This window comes from Haemorhous mexicanus, chromosome 25 (genome assembly GCF_027477595.1).
Source record: "Haemorhous mexicanus isolate bHaeMex1 chromosome 25, bHaeMex1.pri, whole genome shotgun sequence".
NCBI lineage: Eukaryota > Metazoa > Chordata > Aves > Passeriformes > Fringillidae > Haemorhous > Haemorhous mexicanus.
Window position 1 is genome coordinate 717,485 of NC_082365.1, and position 26,992 is coordinate 744,476.

General features: G+C 55.2%; 1 protein-coding gene across 1 annotated transcript; it reads right to left on the minus strand.

Annotated features, from left to right (window-relative positions):
* Positions 1–36: 36 nt before the first annotated feature.
* Positions 37–14,277, minus strand: CAMK1G (calcium/calmodulin dependent protein kinase IG). Its single transcript, XM_059867632.1, has 13 exons — positions 14,170–14,277; positions 10,163–10,279; positions 7,783–7,911; positions 7,457–7,531; positions 6,740–6,878; positions 6,124–6,247; positions 5,556–5,631; positions 4,413–4,525; positions 3,514–3,592; positions 2,995–3,082; positions 2,051–2,598; positions 1,523–1,639; positions 37–619 (listed from the first exon to the last, which is right to left on the minus strand). The coding sequence occupies exons 2-12, from the start codon at positions 10,252–10,254 to the stop codon at positions 1,546–1,548; spliced, it is 1,557 nt and encodes a 518-aa protein (XP_059723615.1). The 5' UTR covers positions 10,255–10,279; positions 14,170–14,277; the 3' UTR covers positions 37–619; positions 1,523–1,545.
* Between the last annotated feature and the right edge of the window lie 12,715 nt (positions 14,278–26,992).

The following is a 26,992-nucleotide window of genomic DNA, read 5'->3' on the forward strand; positions in this document are numbered from 1 at the left end:
TTCCATGTCAGATTTCTATGAATAACCATGAGGCACTTTACAAAACAAATCTCAGCTTTATTCAGCAAGTGTTCATTGTGCAATTACAGCCTTGGAAGGGGAGCTCAGACCTTGCTGTGGCATTGTCACACACAGGGAGGTTTCTAGCAGGTTCTCCCTCCTGTTGAGCTGCACTGAGGGCTGGGCAGCCTGGGCAGCTGAACTCCAGAGTGCCAAAGCCTGGACTAACCAAGGCCCAGGAGAGGAGAGGGTGAGGGCTGTAAAAACAAGGGAGCTGCCCCAGGAGGGAAGCTCTGCATGGCTTTGGTTTGTGGGGCTGATGCTGTGCAGGGCAGTGGTGCATTGACAGCTAAACAGGGGGCAGGAAACAGAAGCTGATGATGCCCTAAGAGAATGTACACTGGGTGTGGGAGCAGGAGCCTCAGACCTTCACTCGCCTCCTCCCGGCTGGAATGATCCAGAAACACCCCGAGCTGACTGCAGGGATGGATCCTGGCACTGCTGTGCCCCTGGCCCCAGCAGGTCACTGCTCTCCAGAGCTGCTGGCAGGGCAGAGCCTCCTTTCTGCTCCCACTGCCGGCTCTGAAGTGCAGAAAAGAGTCAAAGAGCCCTTCTGGTCCTGCAAGAGAGAGAATTCCAGGTGAGGACTGGGCTTTGCTTCCCTGCAGAACGTGCTGCTAATGAGCCGCGGTGGGGCAGGGACAGCTCGGGTCCCTTTGTGGCTGTCACAAAGGGCTGTCACAGCACTGATGGCTGGAATGGGCCCCTCTGGAGCCTGCAGTGGCCGCGTTTGTCTGTGCTGTTAATCGGCTGTGCTTCGCAGTCCTGATCAAACAACCTCATCAGCAGAGACTGGCACAGGACATGACAGGAGGGAGCTCTCTTGATGTCGCTTTTGAGGAGAGCTGTGCCAGCAGGAGCTCACCTCTGGGACATTGCTCAGAGCAAAGCTCACTGCTCACACACAAAGCCGTGCAAATGATGACAGGACTGAGCCAAGCTGTGGTCAAACAGGATCCAACCTGCACTGTTTTACTCTGCTTCACAAAATGAGCCTCTCTGGGCTCTGCTCACTGAGACACTCAAGCCTGCCTGGGCCAAACCCGGGAAAGAGGGGAGCTGCCTGTGCTGAGCCCTGGAGCTGCAGCTCTTGGCAGCCCTTTGCTCACGGCCCCAGCTGAGACCTGGCTGAGGGACAGGTTTGCATGGGTGTTTTTCCCATGAATTGCTTGAAACCAGTGCAGAGTTTGGTGTGACAAACCCAAGCTTGGCTCCCTCTCTCACGTCCCTGGTCAGCCTCGTTGGGATGTAAAAGCTGGATTGTGAGTCAGGGGCCTGGCCCTGGTGGAAGCTGAGAGCTGAGTCACGGCTGGAGAGGTGCTTGGAGAAAGGCTTTTTCTCTTGAAAAACCCTGGGTTTGTTTATTTCAGGTACAGTCACGGTGCTATTTGTGCCTTTCCCTTTTGCCTGCCCTAACTGGATTAATTAAGAGCAGCTGAAGATTGGATTGCAGGGCACTCACCTCTGACCACGTGGCTGCCTCCATCACATGATCAAACAAACTCCAGTTTGCCCAGTGCCACAGTGAGACGAGTGTTTACTGGTTTTCACTGGAACGAGAACCTCTGACTTGAAATGACTGCTAGGGAATGGGTGAAAGGGAACAGAAAGAAGAGAAATTGCAATTATTTAGGATCCTTCTGTAGGGGAATTGTGGTGTCAATGTACAGAACATCAGCTGTCAGAGCAGGGCTGGGTGCAGTCCCTGCAGCCAAGGCAGGGTCTGGTCTCAGTGCCAGCAGCTTGAGCCACTGGTAACTCCTGTGGAACTCCAGTGTGCTCCAGCCCATGGGAGCTGTGCCACCCAGCCTGGGCACCCTGCTCACCTGTGCAGACACCCAGCAGAGCCTGGGCTGGGCACAGCTTCCAGCCAAACAAAGCACTGGCTCATCCCTCCCCTTCTCCCCCCACCTGCCCACAGCCCCTGTGCCAGGCATCTCCATTCCCATCACATTTGCTGGAAGTTCATGGGAAGGACCTGGATACCTACTGGGATTTTGAAGACTTTTTCAGCAGCACTGTCTCGGAGCAGGAGGAGGCCTTTGTCTTCTCATGGCCCACACAGGAGGGGCTGCAGCCACAGGCGCTCCTGCCCGGGGGGCTGTGGCTGTCAGGCAGGGCCAGGCTGCTGTCCCCAGGCAGGGGTCCCTCCTCTGGGGGGCTGGGGGTGTGTGGCAGGGCCAGGCTGCTGTCCCCAAGCAGGGGTCCCTCCTCTAGGGGGCTGGGGGTGTCCAGCAGGGCCAGGCTCCTCTCCCTGGACAGGGGTTCCTCCTCCAGGAGGCTTGGCAGCTTTTCCTCCCCCATTCCCATCTCCTGCTGGGGCTGAGGGGGTTTGGGTGGGTTTGGGTGCCGCTGAGAGGGGGCCTGAGTTGTGTCCTTGTCGTCACTTGGTGCTGCTGGCGGGGGGGTCCCCGTGGGGCTGCTGGGCCTGGGGGGCTCGGAGGTCTCTGGGGCAGGGACAGAGCCCTCAGCCCCACCGTGGCCACTCATGTGCAGCTTCTTCATGTGGTGCACGACGGCCGCGGCGTTGAAGGCTTGCTGGGGAGGGAGACAAAAGCCCCAGTGAGCAGCTGGCAGTGCCAGGACAGGATGTCCCCCCCGGGTGACACCAGTGCTGTCAGCACTGGCTGTTTGGGATGGGCACATTCCTGCCACAAACCCACAAACACCACCTTCCATCGGCTGCAAGCTGCGTTGGAGCCGAGGAAAGCAGGGAGATGACCCCCTGCCCTCTGCTCTGCTGGGGAGGCCCCTGCTGCTCCATGTTTGGGGTGAATCTCACTCTGCAGCAGGGAATATTGCTGCAAACACATCGACTGCAGGCAATCCCAGCTTTGGAGGATGCCAGGTTCTGGGTGCTCACCCCCCAGTTGAAGGTGGCAGCAACTGGTGGTGTTGGTGAGATGGCTCTGGGCTCCAGCAGCAGCCACTTACCCTCCATTTGCTCTTTGCAAAGTTTTTCTGGATCTGAGCACTGACAGATGGGTAGATGTCACGGTGAAGGGCTGTATTTCCATTAATCCTGCAGATGGAAGAGAAGAAAACGGGCTCGTAGGCAGATGGCATTTGTAAGGCATTCCACATTCTGCAAGCACTGAACTGCTTTGTACGTTCAATCAGCAATAATTAAACCCAAAGGAAAAACAGCAACAAAATGTAACACAAACACACACTTCAAAGCCTGGGAAAGCTCAGGGTGGGATTTCTCCTCTGCCTCTGTTTGTGGAGGCAAATATGCACAAATTGCATCTTTAATTATTCATGGTTTGCTTTCTGTGCACACCAGAATGAGCCAGCCCTGCGCGGGGGAGGCGGTGACGACAATGACGTTAATGACGGGGTGGGGGACACTCCTGCTGCGGGGACACTCCTGTTCCCTGCTCCCACGGAGCCCAGCGAGCACACTCAGGGACACCTGGGGGCTGCAGGACCCCCTGGGCACCCCCAGCTCACCACGGGTGCCGCAGGGCCTCCTCGCAGGTGAACCTCGCGCTCGGGTTCTTCTCCAGGAGGTGCCGGATGAAGTCCTTGGCTGTTTGGGAAAGGGGAAAGCAGAGAGGGGTTATTGCCTCCTTCCTCCAGAGCTGATCCCGACAGAACGTGGGGAATGCTGCTGGGTGAGCAGCACAGAGGTCAGCCCCCAGGAGAAGGGGTTTGTGTTGCTGCACCGGGGAGGTTCAGGCGGGATTTTGGGAAATATTCCCTCACTGAAAGAGGGGTCAGGCACTGGAAGGGGCTGGCCAGGGCACTGGTGGAGTCACTGTCCCTGAAGGGCTCAAAAATTGAGAGGTGGCACTTGGTGATGTGGTGTGGTGGGATTCAGCCAAAGGCTGGACTTGGAGATCTTTTCCAACCTTAATGATTCTGCAATTACTCCAGTAAAGGAAGATTCTTACAGTGACAGGCTCCAGATGAAAAAATATCAACTCTGGATGTACCAAACTTCACTCTTAAATTGTGTGAATTGGAGTTGAATTATTCACCTAAAAAATAACTCTAGAAACCATGAAGTGAAAACTGAGCAGATTGAGAAGTTGCCCTGAAGAGCTCTTATATCTCTCCCCTTTTTTTCCCTTTGTTTTTCTTGCAGGAAGGATTGTGATGTTTGTTATTAAACCCCAGCACACCCCCTGCTAGGTTTGTTTGTTTGTATAAAAGATTGATGTTGAAATAAGCCGTGAGGATGCTGCCTGCAGTGAGCTCCACGAGCAGCTTGGGCTGGTGAAGTGGTGGCTGACAGGACAGAGGAAAAAAATGGGGAAAAACCAGCAGAGTTTCCCTTCTTACAGAATCCCAGAATGGTTTGGGTTGGAAGGAGCCTCAAAGCTGATCCAGGGCCATCCCTTCATTACCTGACTCGGAGATATCGTCCCAAAACGGAGACTCGAACTCGTAGTAGCCTTCCTTGATCTTCTCAAAGAGTTTGGACTCGGTTTCCTCGTAGAAAGGAGGGTACCCACAGAGCCTGGAGCAGAGCAGAGACACAGTGCCAGCTCAGAGTGGGCACAGGCTGCTCCACAGGGAGGAGTGACAGCGGTGACAAGGTGTCACAAGGGTGCTCCGCCCCCTCCTCTGTCCCTCTCTGCTCAGGGGATCAGCAAGGCTGCACAAAAGAGTTAAAAAAGAGTTAAAAACTCCACTGCAGCAGCGGAGAGGACAAAGCCACAGCTGGTACCGAGCTGAGAGTGTGGGAGGAAACGAAACAAAAAGTCCTCGGGAAGATGGAATGGTATTTGTAGGGAACTGGAGAAAAACAAAGCAGAGGATGAGGCACAGCCAGAGCAAATGGGATTCCTTTCATCTCCTCTCCCGTGCTCGACTCCCCACATCCCTTTAATGTCTGCATTTGGGAGGAATTCGGTGCTGTGCTCCACAGAGAAAGGGCAGGTCTGGCCTCACCCCTGCTCTGCAGAGCCCAGGGGAGTTCCCTAAGCCAGGGCCAAGGAAGAGGAGCAGTTCCCAAAGGCAGAGCCAAGGAAGAGGAGCAGTTCCCTGAGCCAGGGCTAAGGAGAAGGAGCAGTTCCCCGAGCTAGGGCTAAGGAAAAGGAGAGAGTTCCCAAAGGCAGGGCTAAGGAAAAGGAGCAGTTCCCCAAGGCAGGGCCAAGGAAGAGGAGCAGTTCCCTGAGCCAGGGCAAAGGAAGAGGAGCAGTTCCCAAAGGCAGGGCCAAGGAAAAGGAGCAGTTCCCAAAGGCAGGGCTAAGGAAAAGGAGCAGTTCCCCGAGCCAGGGCCAAGGAAAAGGAGAGAGTTCCCAAAGGCAGGGCTAAGGAAAAGGAGCAGTTCCCTAAGCCAGGGCAAAGGAAGAGGAGCAGTTCCCAAAGGCAGGGCCAAGGAAGAGGAGCAGTTCCCAAAGGCAGGGCAAAGGAAGAGGAGCAGTTCCCCAAGCCAGGGCCAAGGAAAAAGAGAGAGTTCCCAAAGGCAGGGCCAAGGAAGAGGAGCAGTTCCCAAAGGCAGGGCCAAGGAAGAGGAGCAGGCTGTGCTGCCTGCAGGTACTCACAGGATGTAGGTGATGACCCCGATGGACCAGCAGTCCACGGCTTTGCTGTAGGGCTTCTGGGCCAGCACCTCGGGGGCTGCAGGACAGCAAAGCAAAGGGCAGCTCTGAGCAACAGAGGGTTATCCAGCACTGGGGGAAGCAGGAGTCTCAGCCAGGAGCAGCCCCATCTCCCAGCTGAATTGCTCTGTGGTTTTTGGATCTTTTTTATGCCATTATATAGAAAGAACCACAGACAATCTCTGCCTGCATGCTGAGGTTTGACCACAGAGCTGCATCCAGCCAGTGCAGTCTGGTGGGAATTAAACAAAATCCCATTGCATTAAAGTAATTTTTATAAATTGTTTCAATAAATATATTGCTCTTAAAATGACCCTTTTCTTTGCATTTTGAACCATTGAGATTTTTCAGTCCCTGCACTCGTTCACAGGGTCTGTGCAGTGCATCTGTGAGCCCGTGTTGTTACCAACAGACTGGTGTGTTTCTTTCCCTCTGCCAGGCATGTCCTGGATGTGCACAAGCCTTTCCTCAGGAGCTCCACCAGCACAAGCCCAGTCCTGCCCCAGCTCACCCACGTATCCTGGGGTCCCACAGGCCGTGGACATGATCCCGTTCTGCTCCATTTTCGACAGGCCGAAATCCGTGATCATGATTTTGGAGTTCTCCTCGGGGGTGAGGTACAGCAGGTTCTCAGGCTGGGGACACGTTTGGGGCAGGAAATGGCAAAGAGGAGTGTGGTTACCAATTGTGGTGTTGGACGAGCTGAGAGATGAGACTTGACTCTAAGTTCTCAGAAGGTGGAATCATTATTTTATAATATTAAATACTAAAACTGTACTAAAAAAACGGGGAAAAATCAGAAAGCTAAAAAAAAATGATAATAAAAAACTTGTGACTGATCAGAGTCCCAACACAGCTAAACTAGAATTAATCATTAATTAAAAACCATTCATATAAAACCAATCAAAAATACACCTGTTGGTGAGCAACCTCCAAACCACATTCCAAACAATCAAATAATTATGGTTTACATTTCTTTTCTGAGGGTTCTCAGGGGAAAAATCCTGGCGAAGGGGTTTTCATAAAAAGTGACAGTGACAGAGGAGCAGGAGGGGTGGCACAGGCAGGGCAGGGAGGTGGCACAGGCAGAGCAGTCAGGCACAGGCACAGGCAGAGGCAGGGCTCACCTTCAGGTCCCGGTGCACGATGCCGTTCTCGTGCAGGTATTTGACAGCTGTCAGCACCTGGTGGATCACCAGGCTCGCGTCCTTCTCGGTGTACACGCCCCGCTCCAGGATCCTGTCAAACAGCTCTCCCCCCGACACCCTGTGGACAGAAAAGGGCTGGAATAAACACAAACAAAGCTTTTGTGTGAGCTCAGCTGAGTTTCTGCTCCTTCCTCAGCAGTTTTTGGGAGGCTGAGGCTGTGGCTGCTGCTGGGTGCAGTGCCAGGCTGCCAGTGGGGGTTGCTGGTACACCTGGGCACTTGGGGGAGCTTTGAGGTGAGCCCTGCTGGGGCTGGCACCAGGTACCCAGCTCTGCCTCAGGCTCCCCCCACAAGTGGCTAGGGGGTTGGGGTTTTGTTCTGTACTAAACCTGCAGCCCAGCAGCAGCAGCAAGGTGCTCAGAGCTGTTCCCTGCAGCTGACACCGTGCCCATTCCATTTCTAGAAACCCTGCGTGGCACAGCTTTAATTAGAAATGCTTCTGTCTCTGCCCTGCTAAACTGTCAGGAATGAATTTGCATAAATAGAACCAAATTGTGGTTCAGGAGGTTGCTGTTAGGATGGGGATGGGCCAAGGGGCCACAGGCAGTTTCCAGGTTGGTGCTGGAGTCCCACACATCCCCCTGCTCCTGCCCTGTCCCTCTGTGTGGCCCCAAAGAAAGGGCTCTGTGGCACTCACAGCTGCATGACCAGGTAGAAGTGGGTTGTGCTCTCATAAATATCCTCCAGAGTCACGATGTTTTCGTGCTTTATCCTGCAAGGGAAATGGGGGTCAGAAACAAATCCTGGCAAGGGCAGAAGGGGGAAAATCCAGCAGTCATCTTGCTTTAATCACCAGGGAGAGGTCACTGGGGCTTCTGGGGCTGCTGTCCCTCCCCTGCATGGCAGAGGATCACTGATATCCATCCAATTCCTTTTGGAGCCCCAGCCCCCATCAGTGGGAGCCAGACCCTTTATTTAAAGCCCCCAGCACATCAGGAATGCTCCTTGGACTGTCACACTCACTTTTTCAGCACTGCTATTTCATTCTCCAGGCTGCTGTCCCTGTTGAGAGGAGACTTCTTGATGCATTTCAGAGCAAAGAGCTTGCCAGTGCTTTTCTGCTTCACCAGGAAAACTTCTGAGAAGGCACCTCTGCAGAGAGGGGGAGAAGCTGCATTTCAGTGCTTCTGGGCACGGGAGGGACTGGCAGAGAAGGGAAACAGCACAGGAAGCACTGTGGTGGAGCTTCATGTGGATGCTGGTTCTAAAGCTGGAACCGAACTGGAGCAGCCCCAAACTCAGGGTGTCCAAGGCAAGGTTATGCAGTGGGAATAAAACCCCACGTTTTTTCTGTAGAGAAAATGTTAATTCTGCACTGTCCAGGAGGGAGCTGCAGTTTGGGTTGTGCCACCCTGCATTCTGCAGGTCCAAAATGCAAAGCAGCAGGAGAAGCCCAGTTAATCTTTAAATTCAGCCTCTGCTTGTTCTCCTGCCTGCAGAGGCTGCTGTCCCTGTGTCCCCTCGGGGACAAAGTGACAGTGTCTGCCCCCCCAGCAGCAGCAGGTATTTATAACCTGCCTAAAACCCCCAATCCAGCTTTGTCCTGGGGCTGAGCACGCGGCTGGGGCAGTGACAGTGACACTGGGCCAGTCCTCACTAATCCTCATCAAACCTTAACCATGCAGCTCCTTAACTGGGGGCCTTAAGTGGGACTTGCTGTGAGTCTCAGGGCAAGGAAGGGCAGTGCTGTGGAGCCCGGGGGAAAGTGAAAACAACTTTGAGGTGGTTTTAAGTCCCAGATCTTCATTTCAATTCTTCAGAGAGCTGAAGCGATGCACGTGGGAAAAATCCCAATTTCTAATGCTAAATTTTCCTATTAAAGCAATAGTAGGAAATGAACAACCTACAAATCAGCTGCTGGGGCATCTGTTCTACATCTCTGTCCCAAACAGTTTATAATAATTATGCTCCTTATTAAAAATGATGAATCAACAAGTGGGCTAGGAGAGAACAAAGTTTTTCTAACCTCATTCCCTTAGCGAAAGCTGCTGGATAATTCCATTAATCTCTGAGGCTGACAAGGCACAGAATTTGGAGGAGCTGCTTCTTTGGGAGCTTTCTCGTGGGCTCGGAAGTCACAGAAAATTTGTCCATGACAGAACTTGCTGGTGGAGGTAATTCAATTCCTCCCCCACAACCTTGGAAATGTTTTGTTGTCTCATCCCCATGAATAGGCAAATGAAGCTGTTAACGCACAGGGAAGGATTGTACAACTCCAACATCCTTGTTTTTGTTTCATTCCCCAACTGAGTCAGGGCTCCTGAGCTAAATATACAACTTGTTATTGTCGTGCTCTGCTGTGCCAGCCCCTGACCTTGCAGCAGCAGGAGTGGGGCAAGGACCTTCCCTGCAGGAGAGGCTCCCTGGGGGTCAGGGGGCTGCAGGGAGGGCAGGGGCACCTGGGGCTGTGCCTGGGGCTGGGGGCTCTGCTGCTCTTTGGGAAGGGTGAGCCAGGAGTGGGAGCAGCAGCAGCAGCACCCTGGGCACCCCTCACCTGCTCCTGGCAGGCCTGGGACACTGACCAGGGCCAGGAGGGACCCAGGACACTGACCAGGGCCAGGAGGGTCCCTGGGACACTGACCAGGGCCAGGAGGGACACAGGACACTGACCAGGGCCAGGAGGGACCCAGGACACTGACTAGGGCCAGGAGGGACCCAGGACACTGACCAGGGCCAGGAGGGACCCTGGGACACTGACCAGGGCCAGGAGGGACCCAGGACACTGACCAGGGCCAGGAGGGACCCAGGACACTGACCAGGGCCAGGAGGGACACAGGACACTGACCAGGGCCAGGAGGGTCCCTGGGACACTGACCAGGGCCAGGAGGGTCCCTGGGACACTGACCAGGGCCAGGAGGGTCCCTGGGACACTGACCAGGGCCAGGAGGGTCCCTGGGACACTGACCAGGGCCAGGAGGGACCCAGGACACTGACCAGGGCCAGGAGGGACCCAGGGCACTGACCAGGGCCAGGAGGGTCCCTGGGACACTGACCAGGGCCAGGAGGTCCCTGGGACACTGACCAGGGCCAGGAGGGACCCAGGACACTGACCAGGGCCAGGAGGGACACAGGACACTGACCAGGGCCAGGAGGGACCCAGGACACTGACCAGGGCCAGGAGGTCCCTGGGACACTGACCAGGGCCAGGAGGGACCCAGGACACTGACCAGGGCCAGGAGGGACCCAGGACACTGACCAGGGCCAGGAGGGACCCAGGACACTGACCAGGGCCAGGAGGGCCTGGGGACATTGGGCAGGACCAGGAGGGCCTGGGGAGCTGGGGCTGGGGCTGCTCCTGCCCAGGGACACAGGGACAGCAGCCTCTGCTCCTGCTGGTACTCACGAGCCCAGGGCCTCCATGAAGATGAAGGTTTTGCGGATGTTGCTGGTCTGCTTCTTCCAGGAGCCGCTGCCTTCCTCCTCCTTGCGCCCCATCTCCTCCAGAGTGGAAGCAGGAACACTGGGAGGAAGAGGAGGAGGAGGAGGAGAGGTCACTGGCAGTCTGTGTTTGCTGGGAGCCCAGCACTCCCCAGTCACAGCAGGGATCAGAGCTGGCCAAAGCCTGGGAAATGCCCCCCAAACCCCTTAGGACTCCTTATGAGATCGGGTCTGGGGACTGGAGGGACACCGGGACCTGAGACAGGGACCTGGAGACAAGGGAAAATCGATATAAAAGTGACCCTGGGCAGCAGGGAGCATCCCTGGGAGTGGGGAGCATCCCTGGGTGTGGGGAGCATCCCTGGGAGTGGGGAGCATCCCTGGGTGTGGGGAGGATCCCTGGGTGTGGGGAGCATCCCTGGGAGTGGGGAGCATCCCTGGGAGTGGGGAGCATCCCTGGGTGTGGGGAGCATCCCTGGGAGTGGGGAACATCCCTGGGCAGCAGGGAGCATCCCTGGGTGTGGGGAGGATCCCCTGCCCAGGGCAGGCAGGGAGCCAAGGGCTGTGGGACACAGCTGAGCCTTCAGAAGACAAAGAAAAGCTCTCCTGGATGTTTTTTATCCCTTTGGAAAAGGCAGAAGTATTCAAGCAGAGAAGAAGCTGAAAGGTCTTTTTCCATGAGAGACTGCTTAGATATTGGATTCCTCCTGAACCTACTTTATCTCCTTAATTAGCAGGTTTGCAGGGTTTTCAGCTCCTTGACACAATTTTTAAAGGTTAATTTAACATTATTGAAACCAAAATTGACTCAATTGTAAACAGTTGAAGCCTTCAGTCCATAAAATCACCGAAGGCCTCATGAGCTTGACCTTTATTTACCTCTTGGTTTCTGATGCCTGTGTGACTCACAGAAATCAGCTCCTTCTAGAGCCCGGCCTTATCTTGCTGTTTGAAATCAGGGAAGGTCAAAAATCCTTCCCAAAAATGCTGATCAATCAGCAGAAAACTTTCAGCCAATTATTTTGAGTCCCTAAATAATGTTTTCTTTGCTGTCATTTGCCCATCCCAAATGTAGAGATCTGGGATATCACAGAAAGAGAATTTGCTGGCAGAGCCATTCAGCTGGTGATGGCAGGTGAGTTTTATCCACTCCAAATAAATATCAGAGCTGGCAGGGTGGTGCTGAGTGACAGGGGAAACTGAGAGGAGCTCTCCATTCCTCTCCCTGGCTGCTGCCAGCCAGAGAATACGAGGTGAAAAAAGAGAATAAAAAGCCCAAGTAGGTCAGCCTGGCCCTGGGGACGAGTGGCATTTTGGGCTCCTGTGCTGAAGCACGTCCTGGTTGGGAGCAGCTCATGGGACAGAGGGAACGGGGCAGAGAGACCCTCCTGCACTGGGCAGAGGTGGCTGTCCCCAGCCCTGGGGACAGGGGGTGATGGGCACTCACTCCTGAGAATTTGGCCCATCCAAGGCCAGGGGCTCAATCCTGGCTCATTTCAGCTCCATTCCCGGAGTATTTTGGTGTTTGATTCCTTGTGAATCCAACAAGTTCCCTATTTTAGAGGGAGTTTTGCTCCCAGGGGAAGGCAGGGTCATGTTTTGCTCACTCCCTGTGGATCATGTGCCCGTGTCAGAGCTGCTCCTGCTGTCCCTGGGGTGAGGCAGCCGGTGCTGGGGACAGGCTGCAGGAGCAGCTCTCACTCCCCACACGTGGGGCTGATCTCCTCCTTGCTCAGTTTCCCTGTGCCATCAGCAGCAATCCCCTCCTGCCTGCCCTCACCTCCGTGCTGTTCTGGGAGCAAAGGATGGAATGTTTGAGCTCCTGAGGTGGAAAGCTGCCAGGGCAGGGGGTGCAGGGGAATGGCCTTTGAGGTCCCCAAACCATCCTTGATCCCAGCAGGGCTCAGGAGATGGACACTTGCCCGCTCTGCTCCTGCTGGATCCCATCCTTCCCGGGATTCTCCTCTCTGGCACCAGGGCAGGAGTTTGCCCAGGGCTGGGTGCAGGACCCAGGGGCCTCTCAGCCCAGCCAGGATCATGGGCTCAGGAGAATGGGGATTCCCTGGGAGCTCCCCTTTGTCTCCCTCTGCCTGAATCACCTGTTGCACCTCGCAGCACTTGGTCACAATGCAATGTTTGATGAATTTGTTGTTGGTCTTTTGTTATTTATTCAAGTTCTGTGCAACAATCCCCAAACCCCAGACTTGTTTGGGTGTGAAGGGACCTCAAAGTCCATCCAACCCCACCCCTGCCATGGCAGGGACACCTCCCACCGCCCCAGGCTGCTCCAGCCTGGCCTTGGGCACTGCCAGGGATCCAGGGGCAGCCACAGCTGCTCTGGGCACCCTGTGCCCTTCCCAGTGCCCAGCCCTGGCTTTGTGGATGGACTCCCTCAGCTGGAGAAACTTCCCACAGCAGTGGGACCACGGCAGAAGCTGGGCAAGCCCCTGGTGCTGGGACTGGCAGATTCCCTGCCCTGCTCTGTGCCCACCTGCACACCCCAGCCCTGCCGTGCCCTCCCTCCCTGCCAGCTCCACCCCGACCCCGTCCAGCTGGGCCTGGGGACAGATCCCAGCCCCAGCCCTGGCATGCACACAGAGGGCACCCAGGGGCACTGGAATTCACATGATTTCAAATAATTCTTTAACTAATTCCCAATATTTTAACCCCTGATCCCACAGTGGGCTGCGGTGCCCTTGTGCCCGTTCACCTCCTGGCAGTGCGAGCACTCCGTGTGCCACGGTTGCATAATGAGATTGAAAAGCTCATCAAGAAATGCAGGTGAGACCCTCTGGAGCTGAGAGGGAAGAGCTCATTATGAAATGCAGGTGAGACCCTCTGGAGCTGAGAGGGAAGAGCTCATCAAGTGAAACAGGTGAGACCCTCTGGAGCTGGGAGGGAAGAGCTCATCAAGAAATGCAGGTGAGACCCCCTGGAGCTGAGAGGGAAAAGCTCATCAAGTGATGCAGGTGAGACCCTCTGGAGCTGGGAGGGAAGAGCTCATCAAGTGATGCAGGTGAGACCCTCTGGAGCTGAGAGGGAAGAGCAGAACACAGCTTTGGTTTGTGGAGCTTCCCCCTTCCCCCCCATAGCAAACACAGCAGCACGCAGGGCTGCGCCTGAGTTTCTGTCCTGGGCAGGAGACTCCAAAGAATGTGATACCAGTGTCTGACCTCTGGGCTCTCCTACAGCCTGGGCCAACCTCTGCTCTGCTCTGGCTGACCCAGCAGCACACTGCTCAGGGTGCAAGGGCTGTTATGATGACCTTGCTTAAATCTTTCTGAGGAAATGGGGTCTGCTTCCCCATCCACAGGCACAAATCCATCTGCAGCCAGCCCTGCTCCTGAATGGATGCTCTGCATTAGCAGAACGATTGTAAGTCATGATTAATGGTCTCGTGACAAACTTCCATGTGCAGGGGGAGCAGACATGCAGCTTTCAGGGCTCTGCCTTTGGAATTAGAAGTTTATAGGAAAAAAAGGGGAATACAAATTCAAAGGGCTTTGATTAAAAAAAAAAAAAAAATACAGCAAAGCAAGCAAATCTGCATGTGAATGAATAAATGAATGAATGAATGAATGAATGAAGTGCCAGGGCAGCCTCTGTGTTCAGGGACAAAAGAACAAGAAACTGAAGCCACGAGCTCGCCATTAAAAACAAACCCACATCAAAGCTCTGGATCCCCCCACCACACCATCCATTCCAACTTGGGAACACTTGGAAATCTCCATTTTCACTGGAGACATCCCAGATCCCCACAATACTCTGGATGGAAAATGTCAGAGACAGCTTTCTATGAAATCCTGAACACAACACGAGTGCTGGGGGATAGCACAGAGGAAGAGTGCTCTGGTGTTTCCCTGCTGCGAGATAAAACCAATTTAAAGCAAAGCAGGTGAGCGGGGACCCCACCTGCTTCACCGAGAGAGCAGGAGCAGCAAACGGCTCGGAAGGAAAGAAGATTTTGCTTACCCAAGTCAGCAGAGACAGAGCTGCTCCTGTCGGCTGCTCGCGCTCGGCGCCGTCTGCGGGGATTAGAGCCGGGAGGAGGAGGAGGAGGAGGAGGAGGAGGAGGAGGAGGAGGAGGAGGAGGAGATGGAGCCGAGATGGTAACCAGGGAGTCACCAGGGGCACGGGGACAGTGCGGCAGGGCTGGAGCCCGGTGCCACCAGGCTCAGGGCTGGAGCTGGGCGTGCAGCAGCCGCTCCTGCCGGCGCTGAGACATCCCCGAGGCAACCCCAGGCTGCCTTCCTCACCCCAGCGGCTCCTCGGGGCTTGGAAACCGCCCCCACTGCCTTGGCATGGGCTGGCACTGCCGTGGCACTGCCCTGGCTGTCCCGGCAGGAGCTCCAGCCGGGCAGGGGATGCTCCTCAGCGGCTCGGAATGGCACAAACCCTGCAGAACAGTCATGGGGCAGAGGTCAATCTCCATGCCCCGAATTTGGGGCTCTTTCACCCCAAACCATGGCTCTGTTTTGACTTTCGAATCCTCCCTGTGAGTGCCTGCTCAAGCACAGCCCATATGAAGAGAGGAAATATTAATAATTCTTTGAATCTTTTCTAGGTGTGGGATTTTAGAGCTGGCAATAACAACTTTACTGACTGCATTCTCAGTTGATTTACACTGCCATCTAGAATAATGCATGGAAAAAGTCCATATCATCGTGGAGTTTAGTTTTATGTCAGGAATAAATCAGCTCTGAGGCAATACTTGAAAATCACATTCATTTTCTGGGCATATTTTCCCTCAGGAGCTTGGTTCCAAGGCAGAGGCTCCGGGGTGCTGCTCCTGTCTTTGCTGTGGGTTCCATCCCTGGGAACTCCCCAGGGGTTTTGGTCAGGATTCCTGGATGTGCCTCTGAACGTGCAGGGTCCCTTTAGTGCAGGTTCCCTTTAGCTGGGTGGAATTTCCATGGATTTTACCTTGAAAGTCACCTAAGGCCTCACCTGTGGAGTGAGGGGGAGCCAGTCCCACTGCAGGGGAGGCACCAGAGCCAGAGTGGTGTGAGAGGCTCTATTGGGGGTTTACTGGGTTTATTTGGGTGTTTATTGGGGTTTTTTAGGGGGTTTATTGGGTTTATAAGGGGGGGTTATTTGGTTTATTAGGGGGTTTATTAGAGGAGTTTATTTAGGTTTATTTTGGGGGGGTTATTAGGGTTTTTTGGGGGGGTTATTAGGGTTTTTTAGGGGGGTTATTAGGGTTTTTTGGGGGGGATTATTAGAGTTTTTTGGGGGGTTTATTGGGGTTCCCAGCCATCCTGGGATGGTTTGGAGGAGCTCGAGGCAGAGGTGAGGAGCACAAAGGGAAGCTCTGACGTGCCAGCCCCAGGAGCTGTGGGGGGAGGTGGCTGTGCTGCCTTGCCTTGCCCCTGCAGAGCCCACTGCAAACGTGTCACAAACGTGTCACAAACCCACAGGCAGAGCCCCACGGCAGCAGGGCCCTGCTGGGGCTGGCCAGGAGTCAGAGGAGGGAGAAACACTCCTGGGAACACGGAGGGGAGCAGAGCTGTTCACCTGCAGCATTCCCACACCCCGGAGCTCAGAGCTCAGCCTTCAGAAACAGCCAGAGGAAACAGCAACAACCTGCAGGAGTGAGGGGAAGAGCTCCCCGAGGGCTCTGCTGGGCAGGGCTGATGGAGGTGGGGGCTCCTGACCCTGCCTGCTGGAAATTGGGACAGCAGGAGGCTGCTCAGGGAGCTGTGCTGAGCGGGAGCTGAAATAGCAGCTCTCACCCAGGAGCAGGGAAAGCTGCACTGCTGGCTGTGAATCACCCTGAGGGGGTGGCAGGGAAACAGCAAATGTGCAGCACAGCAGCCCCTCTGCACGGGGGGAAGGTGCTGCTGTGGCCAGCCCCGGGGAGCAGCACCTGGAACACGCCGGGAGGAGAGAAAAAACATCTCCTGAAAAAGATGGAGAGGGACTTCCTACAGAGGCAGCTGGGGAGAGGACAAGGAGGATTGGTTTTAACTAAAAGAGGGAAGATTTGGAGTGGATGTTGGGAGGGAATTGTTCCCTGGCAGGGTGGGCAGGCCCTGGCACAGGTGCCCAGAGCAGCTGGGGCTGCCCCTGGATCCCTGGCAGTGCCCAAGGCCAGCCTGGACAGGGCTGGGAGCACCTGGGACAGGGAAGGTTGGAAATCGATGATCTTCAATATCCTTCCCTCCCAAACCCTCAGTGAGAGGGGAACGGGACCCCCGTGCCCGGGGGGCCAGGGGCAGGACTGGAGCCAGGACACCCTGAATGCAAGCACAGCCAGCCAAGCCAGGGCAGGGCTGGCACTGTCCTGCAGCCTGAGCCAGGGCTCGCCAGCCGGGGGCAGTCCGGGGTGGCCCTTGGGGACACGGGTCCCCGGGGGCGGGGGCAGGGCTGGGTGAGCTGGGCTCCATGTCCCTGCAGGGCTTTCCTGACCCAGAGCGATCTGCGGGGGTGTGCGGGGTCCGGCCAGCCGAGCCGAGCCGAGCCGAGCCGAGCCGGGGCAGGCCGGGAGCTGCGCTGGGCCAGCAGAGAGCACTGCAGCACAGCCCATGGAGCTGCCGCAGCCCGGGGAGCCGGCAGGAGCGGCTCTGCCTAAAGCCAAGCCGGGAGAACACGAGTGATGCCCTTGGGAGGCTGAGCCGCTGGCCGGGGGAGTTCCTGTGGCAGAACTCCTGGAAATAAAGCGCATTTCAACAATTCCTCTCAGCCGGGGAGCGCTGTCTGCTCTTCTCTGTCCCCAAAGCAGGGATGCTCCTGCATCCATGGCACCGTGGGAATGAGCTGAGGTGGCTCTGGATCCTCTGAGCCGTCATCGCCCCAATGGGAAAGAGCTGCTCTTTCTCCAGATTTGATTTTGACCTTCAGGGGATAAATTGGTGAATGAGCTACCCAAGGAACTCAGTCTCGGGTTCTGCACGTTCTCCTTAACCTGGGAATTCTGGTCCTGGAGACCACATGGTAACCATCCCTTCAAAAATGGCAAAGAATCATGTAATTAGCTGCTGATGAGCATTACTGTTAATTACCCTGTTCAGTGGCACATTTACTGCACAGCTTCATTATCTGTCCCTAAATAATTCCATCCATCTCTTGGATCTCCATCATTTCCATACAAACGTGGGACACATCCCACCCCAGCCCAAAGAACTGACCCCCCAGCCAGGCTTTGGGGCTTTGGGGCTGCATTCCTCCCAGCTGAGCCAGGTTTGCTCCGAGAGCCCCAGAGGAGAGGCTGATGGGCAGCCTCGGCCATGCCGTGTGGAGCTGCAGCCTCACAGTCCCTGCCAGCAGAGCCCCTCCTGTGCTGACAGCTCAGACCCAGAGCTGACCAAGGGAAAGCCAATTAGGGACCTAAAAGGGCCTTTCAGGAGCCTTTGGAAAAACTCGGTGCTAATTATGCAGGTTTGAATAGATGTTTACTCAAGGGGTTAATTATGCATCCCTGAAGAGCAAAACTTCATGTGGTGCCCCTGGGGAGGCTCAGGGTGGGGAGAGGACCCTGTGCTGCTCTCTCTGCTCAAACCCTTCACAGGTTTTGGTTGCTCTGCCTCTCCCTGGGGGAACTGGAGCTCCCAGGGCTGACTCCTGCTGCAGCCAGAGTGGAGTTTGTGCCAGCCCACAAACCTCGGCCTGGCTGCAGGATGTTTCCTCCCCGAGCAGAGGATTGGGCACGGGATGGCTTTGGCAGTGGGGAGGACAAGGGAGGCTTTCCTGGGATCTGTGGGGACCCTGCAGGGCCTGGCCTGGCCCTGGGCTCAGCCCCAGCCCCCTGCAGCACCTCCTGCCCATGAAATCCTCTTTGTCAGCACAAGTTCACTGGAACATGAACCAGCTCGGAGCCTCGGTGGTTGTTTGCTCCTCTGCCCCTGCTGCACAGACCCACCCTCGCTCTTCCCCTCAGGAAAAACCAATTAAAAGAGAAGGAAGAGAAAACCAGACCGATTTCCTGAGGCCACAGAATTTCTCAGATATCCATTTCAAGGTGTTTATTGCAGCCTTTCATCCCCCTCCCCGACTGCTGGGGCTGCATTCCCTGCCTGGCAACAGATGGGATACCGATTTATTTTTAGCAGTTTGTTTGCTTTGATTGAACCCTCCAACACCAGCCTGCTTTTGAGGCCACGAAGCACCTCGGGGGCTGGCAAGGTGGGCTGAACTCGGCACCAGGGAGGTCAGCAGAGGAGCTCCTGGGGTGGGACCATCCCAGCTTTGGGGGTTTGCCTCCCATCCCGGGCTGCTCAGAACCCACACTGCCACTGAGCTCTGAAATATTCCTTTCACTCACAGGAGGGGCCCTCAGGGAGGCTGCAGGAGTGCCTCAGCCTGACCTCTCCAGCAGTCCCACAGCAGTCACAGAAATGCCCCCACAGCCCCAAAGAGGCGTGCCAGCCCTGCGTGCTCAGTCCCTGCTCTCCTTCCAGTCTTGGCTCCAATGACCCTTCCAGGCACGGGGAGCTGCCCTAGACCCCTCCTCTTGTGCCTCCCCACAAATGGATTTTAATAACGGAGTGTAATGGAGGAGCTCTGGTTGGATTCCTCGCCCAGAGGGTTAACTGGGTATTCCTAAATAAGTTACAAAATGTGTTCCTTTGGACTCAGCTCCTTTTGCTTTATCCAAACTAAAACACACTGCTCTCCAGAGAGTTCTTTTTTGAGAATTGACTGAAGATAATTATTTCAGATAATTAAGATCACTGAGCAAAGTAATTTAATTTTCTTCCCTGCCTCTCCCTCCCTCCAAGAAATGTAAATGTCTGTGGAGCAGCAGATCAATAAAAGAACCTTTCCAAAGGTTAACTTGGCCAAGGGTGCTGGAGCTGGGAGAGACCAGCATGGAGGGGAACCCAGAAGAGATGTTTGGAAAGTACTGGGATTTCCAGTTAAATGATTCCCCCAGGAAGATTTTTTTCTGAGTTTGTTTTTGGATTTGTGTGTTTCAGGGTTTTTGTTTGTTTGTTTGTCTGTTTGTTTGTTTTTAATTCTTCATGTTGCCCTAGGGCAGAGCAGGGACAAGGAGGTGAAGCTCTGTGGCCACAGGATTTTATTGAAATCTGCTCTGAGATGCAGATGATGAGGAGAAGGTGAATTGTGCTCAGAGAGGGAGTTCACTGCAGCCAACCTTTGGCAAAGCTGTGCTGGGACAGCAGCACAGAAATGGAATTGTGGAGGACAGGATAGGCTGTGTGAGAAAATGGAGTGGAGGCTTTTACTTTCTTTTTCTCTCTGGTTTCTGGCTTTTTTACTTTCTGTGACCCCTGCTTGCTGCACAGAGAGCAGGGGGGGTTAGGGGGGTCTGCCCTCCCAGTCCCCAAGTGCAGGGACCTGGTGATATTGGTACAAACCCATTTTTCTGTCCCCTTGCCCTGTAGCCGTGGCTGCAAGGGGAGAAAGTGCTCAGCCTCTCCTCACAGAGAAGCAAAAAATAGCCAGGCTAAGTCTTAATCAGCTTTTGGGATTTCAGCCTGAGCCAGGGCTGTGTCCTGGGCTGTGTCCTGGGCTCAGAGCTGCTCCCAGCTGGGCCAGACCTGCCGGAGCTGGGGGAGGACCAGCCCTGCCCAGGGCTGAGCTGGGAGCAGGGGAGGAACCTCCCAGGGCTGCAGGAACCTGCTGAGGAGCAGTTCTGGATGCTGGACACCAAATACTGGAAAATGGATACTAAATACTGACTACTGGACACTAAATGTTAAATACTGGACACTAAATATTAAATACTCAATACTAAATGCTAAATACTGGATACTGGACACTAAATGTTAAATACTGGACACTAAATATTAAATACTCGATACTAAATACTGGATACTAAATACTAGATACCAAATACTGGATACTAGCTGCTAAATACTGGATACTAAGAACTGAATACTAAATCATGGGGTCTGTGTCCATGGGAAAGCCTCCCAAACCAACCCTCCTTTCAGCTCCAGGAGGGCAGCACCCCTGGGCAGGATCCCTGGGCAGGATCCCTGGGCAGGATCCCTGGGCAGGATCTCTGGGCAGCACCCCTGGGCAGGATCCCAGGGCAGGATCCCTGGGCAGGATCTCTGGGCAGGAACTCTGGGCAGGATCCCTGGGCAGGATCCCAGGGCAGGATCCCTGGGCAGCACCCCTGGGCAGGATCCCTGGGCAGCACCCCTGGGCAGGATCCCTGGGCAGGGTCCCTGGGCAGGGTCCCTGGGCAGGATCCCTGGGCAGGATCCCTGGGCAGGATCCCTGGGCATCACACCTGGGCAGGATCCCTGGGCAGCATCCCTGGGCAGGATCCCTGGGCAGGAACTCTGGGCAGGATCCCTGGGCAGCATCCCTGGGCAGGATCCCTGGGCAGGATCCCTGGGCAGGATCCCTGGGCAGGATCTCTGGGCAGGATCTCTGGGCAGGATCTCTGGGCAGGATCCCTGGGCAGGGTCCCTGGGCAGGATCCCTGGGCAGGATCCCTGGGCAGGATCCCTGGGCAGGATCCCTGGGCAGGATCTCTGGGCAGGATCCCTGGGCAGGATCCCTGGGCAGGATCCCTGGGCAGGATCCCTGGGCAGGATCCCTGCCCCTGTCCTTTCCTGGCCCTGTCTGTGTGCCCAGGCTCCCCTGGCAGTGCCCCCCAGGCCCTTGGCACCCCGGGGTGTGTGGGGGGCCCTGTGGGGAGGGCAGGGGGCCCAGGCACCCCAGGCTCCCTGAGTGCCTGCAGGCTGTGGGAACACCCCCTGCTCCCCACAGCTCCGCCCTGGGAGCTGCCCGAAGCTGAACCCGGGGGATTTTAGCCCAAATCCACTTGCTAATGGCTGCACACTGGTATGAAAGCCTGCCGTGGTGTGTTCGTTGTGGTTTCTGTTTTACAAGGGCCACTCACCCACAGCACAAACACTTCAGTGCCTGCCAGGGCTCCTTTGAAGCTGCTGGGGAGGTGAGCACCAGAGATCTGCTGTCCTAATTAGAACAGGAGGTTCAGAGATGCTGATGCCTGATCTTGCAGGGCTGACAGAAAGGATTAAAGGTGCTGGAACCAGGTGTCTGTAAAGCAGAGGGTTCTGGGTGCTGGGGGGTTTTCCTGAGCTCACATTCGTGGATTGTGGCTTCCCTTTCTTGGCTGAGGGAGCTCCTTGGTGCTGGGCCGTGCCTGGGACAGGGATGGGAGCAGCCAGGAGGGGCTGGATCCCCCAGGAATGCAGGTGCTGGGCCTTCCAGGGTGTGACCAGTTACACTCAACCTGTCTCAAGGAGGCAAAAATCTTGCAGCAATTAATTAAGTTATTGTATTTCTGATGTTGGCTGTGCCTCCCTGGCACCCAGAGGATCTCAGCTCTTTGATCTGGGGGTGATTTATTGGGCACTTACACATCCCACCCCATCACTCCCACTGGGAAGAGGGGCTGTGATCTCATCAGGCTGGGCAAACGTGACATGGAAGGACTTTTATCAAGTGGAGGGGGCTGATGGATGGAGGAGCCAGGGCAGTATTGACTGGAGGCAATCTGTTATTTTCTACATGAATATTGTGCAGACAGGGGCAGACAGAGCGTGGTCCTGGTGCTCCCTCCATGATGAGGAATTACCCTCCTGGGCAGTTCCACTGCAGGGAGGGATGGTGCTCGGGGACCTTCAGGGACTCCTCAGGGAAATGTTTGGTCTTCGATTGTGAAAAGAAAGAGGCAAACCACACAACTGTATTCTTGTGCCATCGGGCAGAAGCAGCGTGGGGGGAATCTCTGGGGATGTGGAGCTCCCTGTGAGTGCTGCTGGGCTCTGGGATGGCCCAGGAGCTGCTCAGCTGCTTCTGGGATGGCTGTGGCACTCTTGGGGTCCCTGCTGGGGTGAGCACAGCCAGGGCAGCTGGGGCTGGGGTGTGTCCCCAGGAGCACCAAATCTCAGGAGCTCCCGTGGCTCCTCCAGGGGCTCCAAGAGGAGCAGTGCTGCAGCCAGCCACGTGTGGCTCAAATCCCTGCAGCCCTGGGGCTGTGAAAGGTGGGATCAGGAGAGATTTCTAGTCTTGGTTTAGTGCTGGTGTCCCTCCTGACTCAGATCCAAAGACCATTCCAGGACTTGGCTCTCCTCCCATTCCAAGGTGGTCGCTGTGAGTTCAGCAGGGCTTTCCTGGGTGGGACTGCTGTGCTCCCCCTGCTCTCTCTTCTGCTTGTTTAAATCAATCCTGCATTTATTAGCCAGGGTTCTGCCCATATCCATCAGGGCCAGATGGTGATGAGGACTTGTAGTTTCAAAATTACCAAACTCTTCTTCCCACCAAGAACAGGAAGGAGGAGATCAATCTTGGACTAAAAGTCTTTGGTTCTTGGTGGCTCAGAAGTCATCAGGAGATCCCCAGGAATGGGACTGAGCCCCTGGCTGGTGCTGACTGATGGAAGGGTGATGAACCTGCGGGATTTTGGGGTTGGTTGGGCTCGGGCAGCTTTGTCCAAACACACAGGGAAGATTTTCACCCGAGTTTCTGCGCCAGAGGGATGGGGGTGACTTTGAGCTGTTTAAATAAAAAACCAGGGAGGTTTTCTCGCAGCCCTGGTTCTGTTTGCCCACCCGGGGCAGGACGGGGCAGCCCCTGCCGGGGGATCCTGCCCAGCCCAGGGTCGCTGTATTCTCGCCGCTCCCCACTGGAGGTCACTGGAACATTGGTTACCATTGTCCCCCGGAACAAAGGAGCTGCCAAAGTGACGCTTGGCGAAATTAATGTTTGAAATTTGCGGAGATTTTTATCAGTTTCACGTATGAAAATAAATCTCCAAATTGCTCATAATCCCTGTGTGTGATGGGTATTTTATAAACACTTCTTATGCCCCGAGGAGACATCAACAGAGGCTTTATTTTACAAAAGTATGACTCAACTGCCAGGAATTTTGAGCAAAGCTCCTCTAATGGGTTCTCTGTGGCCCAGCTCTCTTTGTCATACCCTGATGGATGTGTCAGAAGTTCTAAAACACACCTGAAGCCATTCCGAGGCTACCAGCAGGAAACCTAAAAGTTGCCATCGCCATCAGGGCATTGTGTTTGTGCTGCTAGAAATGCTGGGGAGAGGAGGAGCAGCTCCAGCTTTGCAAAGCTCATTTTATAAAAAGTAGTTCTGATCATGGAAGCAAAGATTCTTTTTCCTTCTCCCTGTGCCCTGGTGCAGGCAGCTGTCCCTGCCCACTCAGAGTTTTGGGGAGCCTGCTGAGATCCCTCCTGTCTCAGAAGCAGCCCCTGGCACGAGCAGCCTCGGTGCTGGAGCAGGAGCAGCTGATGAAGGAACAGGAGCTAATTATCAGCAATAAGAGAAGTTTGGCAACTCGTCACAGACTCATCAGTGCAAACCAAAGCTGCTTCTCAACCCGTCTATCAAAGTGCAGTTGCTGTTAATGATAGACTGAATAATAATTAGTATTAACTAAAAGGATCCCTTTCTATTCCCAGTGATATTTAAAGCCAAGCAACAGACTCCTGGCTTTGGGTGAGATCCAGCTTCAATATAGCTCTGGGATTTACATTTCAGTCTTTAGATGGAAAGGGAATTTGTGGAATTTGTGTCAGCTTGTGGCAAACCCGGTGCCATGTGCTGGAAGTGTTTCCTGGGGGTGCACCCGGAGCTCAGACAGAGCCCAGACCCGTGGGAGGAGCTCGGGATTTCCATGGCAGATGTGGGTGCTCCTGGGAAGGGGCTCCCACAGCCAGGATCCTGCAGGAGCAGGGCTCAGACACATCCAGGGAGCAGGATCCCCTTGGAGCAGGGCTCAGACACACCCAGGGAGCAGGATCCTGCAGGAGAAGGGCTCAGACACATCCAGGGAGCAGGATCCTGCAGGAGAAGGGCTCAGACACATCCAGGGAGCAGGATCCCCATGGAGCAGGACTCAGACACACCCAGGGAGCAGGATCCCCTTGGAGCAGGGCTCAGACACACCCAGGGAGCAGGATCCCCTTGGAGCAGGGCACTAAAGATGAGAACCTCCTTGGCTGGGAGCTCTCTGTGCTGGGGAGATGCAGGATCTGTGTCAGCACCGAGGTTTGGACGTTCCCCCAGGGCAGGAGGTGCTGTCCCTGCTCTCCCAGGACAGGAGGTGCTGTCCCTGCTGTTCAGCCCTGCAGGTGATGGTGCTGCCCTCCCTGGAAGCTTTTGGCAGATGTGGGGACAAGAGGGGTGGCTTGGTGTGAGCTGCCAATAGCAGGATATCCCAAACTGTGCCCCAAGCCGTCCCTGGATTTGTGCAGGAGCTTTGGAATGCCCTCGTGGGGTGAGCAGGTGGCTGGGGCAGCCTGGAGAGGAGCCTGGCCTGGCTCTGGAGCACAGCTACTGCTCCATTTCAAAGCTTTTCCTTAAATGTTTGCTCTAAAGCCCTGGAGCCCCAAGAAAAGAAGATGCAAATAACTTGACTCTTTTCCCATGGAAGCAATTAAGGAACTGTGTTAATAAGAAATGAAGTTGTTTGTAAATTTTAATGGTTTAAAAGATGCCCCAGGGAAATCACAGACAAATAGGAGCTGTTTGGTGCAGACCCTTTCTAGCCAAGCTCCACCTCCGTGGTGGATGTGATCAATTAAAAATTATCAGGAGAAAATGACACGTTCTTTTTCATGTAATGCCTTTGGCCAGAAGCATTTTCTAACAGAATGGTTTGGGCTAGGAGGGGAGTGTTGCTTTGTTTCCTCCCCATTTCATCCAAAAAAAGCCTCAAAGGAAAAATAAAAAACCAACAAAAAACAACCAAAGAAGCAACCACTACCAAACCCCAAAGACAAGCCCATGAAAATGTCTAAATAAATGGGTTTTTTAAATTCTGTGACTGCAAAGCCCATCCCATCAGTCTGAGGGCCAAGCCAGCTCTCTGGACTGGTGTTTGGGGCAGGGATTGCTGGCAGGGCTGCTTTGGGGCTGCTTTGGGGCAGAAGAACCTGGCCAGGGCTGGTTTGGGGCTGGTTTGGGGCAGGAGAACCTGGCCAGGTCTGCTTTGGGGCTGGTTTGGGGCAGGAGAACCTGGCCAGGGCTGGTTTGGGACAGGGGGAGCTGGCCAGGGCTGGTTTGGGGCTGGTTTGGGGCAGGAGAACCTGGCCAGAGCTGCTTTGGGGCTGGTTTGGGGCAGGGATTTCTGGCCAGGGCTGGTTTGGGACAGGGGGAGCTGGCCAGGGCTGCTTTGGGGCTGATTTGGGACAGGAGAACCTGGCCAGGGCTGGTTTGGGGCTGCTTTGGGGCAGAAGAACCTGGCCAAGGTTGATTTGGGGCTGCTTTGGAGCAGGGAATTCTGGCCAGGGCTGCTCTGGGGCAGTGACCCGGTGGTCCCTGGCACAGGGGGGGTGGCACTGAGGGGTTCCCGGGGGTCCCTGGCAGCCCCAGGAGCCCGGGCTGAGCCCAGCCGAGCATCCCCGCGCTCCGTGCAGCCCCTCCCCAGCCCCTCCTGGGATTAGTGCAATTTGTTTCCCCCGGAATTCCTGTTCGGCTTGACAAGACACCGAAGTTCTGGGGAGTTACACGAAGGCCTCCTTTGCATAATAAAGACTCTGCGTTGTCACTTGACTAAATTTGGGAGAAACATCCGCGCTGGGAGCGTCATTAGAGCCGAGATGGATCCGGGGCTCATTAGGGGAGCCGAGACTGAGGTGGAGGGAGGACTGGAAAGTGGCGCTGTGCTTTCTCCCAAAGCCCTGCCGAGGCTCATTTTCCCTCTCTCCATCTCCAGCACTCTCAATCCCTTGATAATAAATGCAGCTCACATAGGAACTACCCCCCGGACTGATTTCTTTCCACTGCAAGAAGTGATTTAAAAGAAGACGAAAAAAGACATTGAATGTGTTCATTATTGATAATCTTAAAGATTTACTGCAGGCTTTCAGAAAAGCTGCTGCCTTAAAGCAAACTGCTTTTATCTCCTTTTTGTTTGCTTAGTTGGCTTTTGTGGGTTTTGTGTCTTTTCCTTCAGTAGCTCATGTAGGTAGAAGCTTGAATTATTTTCTCTTTTCCTGAGGGGGAGTTTGGCAGCCCCTGGAGCAGTGGGAAAGCTCTGTGGGAGCAGCAGGAGGAGGTTCCAGGCTGGGGCAGGGCTGTGTGGGCTGCAGCCCACTGCTCTGGGGCTGTGACCACTGAGAGCAGCAGGGCTGTCCCTTCTGGGGAGATCTGGGAGCTCTGCACAGAGCTGGGACCCCACCCGAAGGCACTGGGGCTCTTTAGAGCAGTTTGAAATAGAGATTAATGGTAAATATTGAGAAATCAAGGGGGAAAGCCCCACTTGGAGCAGATTTCTCCACGATTTGCCAGCAATTTCCAGTCTCTTCCTCCTGAGCCTGGGCTCTGCTGTTCTGGCCCCCTGGCTCGGGGTCAAACTCTTCTGCAGCAGGGCTGGAGGGGAGGAGAGGAGCTGGAGGAGCCAGGGGGGCTGAACTGGGGCTGGACTGGGTCACAAGGCTCAGGTGGGAAGGGAGGGGGTAAGGAGCTCCAGCAGGGCCTGTGCAAAGCTCCCTGAGCATTTCAGAGCCACCAGCTCTGGCCCAGAATCCCAGGGTGGCCTGGGTTGGATGGCACAGATCCTTTCACCCCAGGACACCTTCACTGTCCCAGGGGCTCCTCAATGTCCAGCCTGGCCTTGGGCACTGCCAGGGACCCAGGGCACCCCAGCTGCTCTGGGCACCTGTGCCAGGGCCTGCCACCCTGCCAGGGAAGGATTTCCTGCTGATATCCAGCCTGATGTTGCCTATTTCAGTTTGAGCCCAGGCTCCTGGTGCTGTCCCTGCAGCTCTTGGTGAGGAGCCCCTGTCCTCACTTCCTCTGAGGATGACTTCGGGAGGGAGGACACAAACCTGCAGGTCCCTGAGGCTGAGGGATGCTGCAGCAGAGCTGAGTGAGCTCTGCTTTG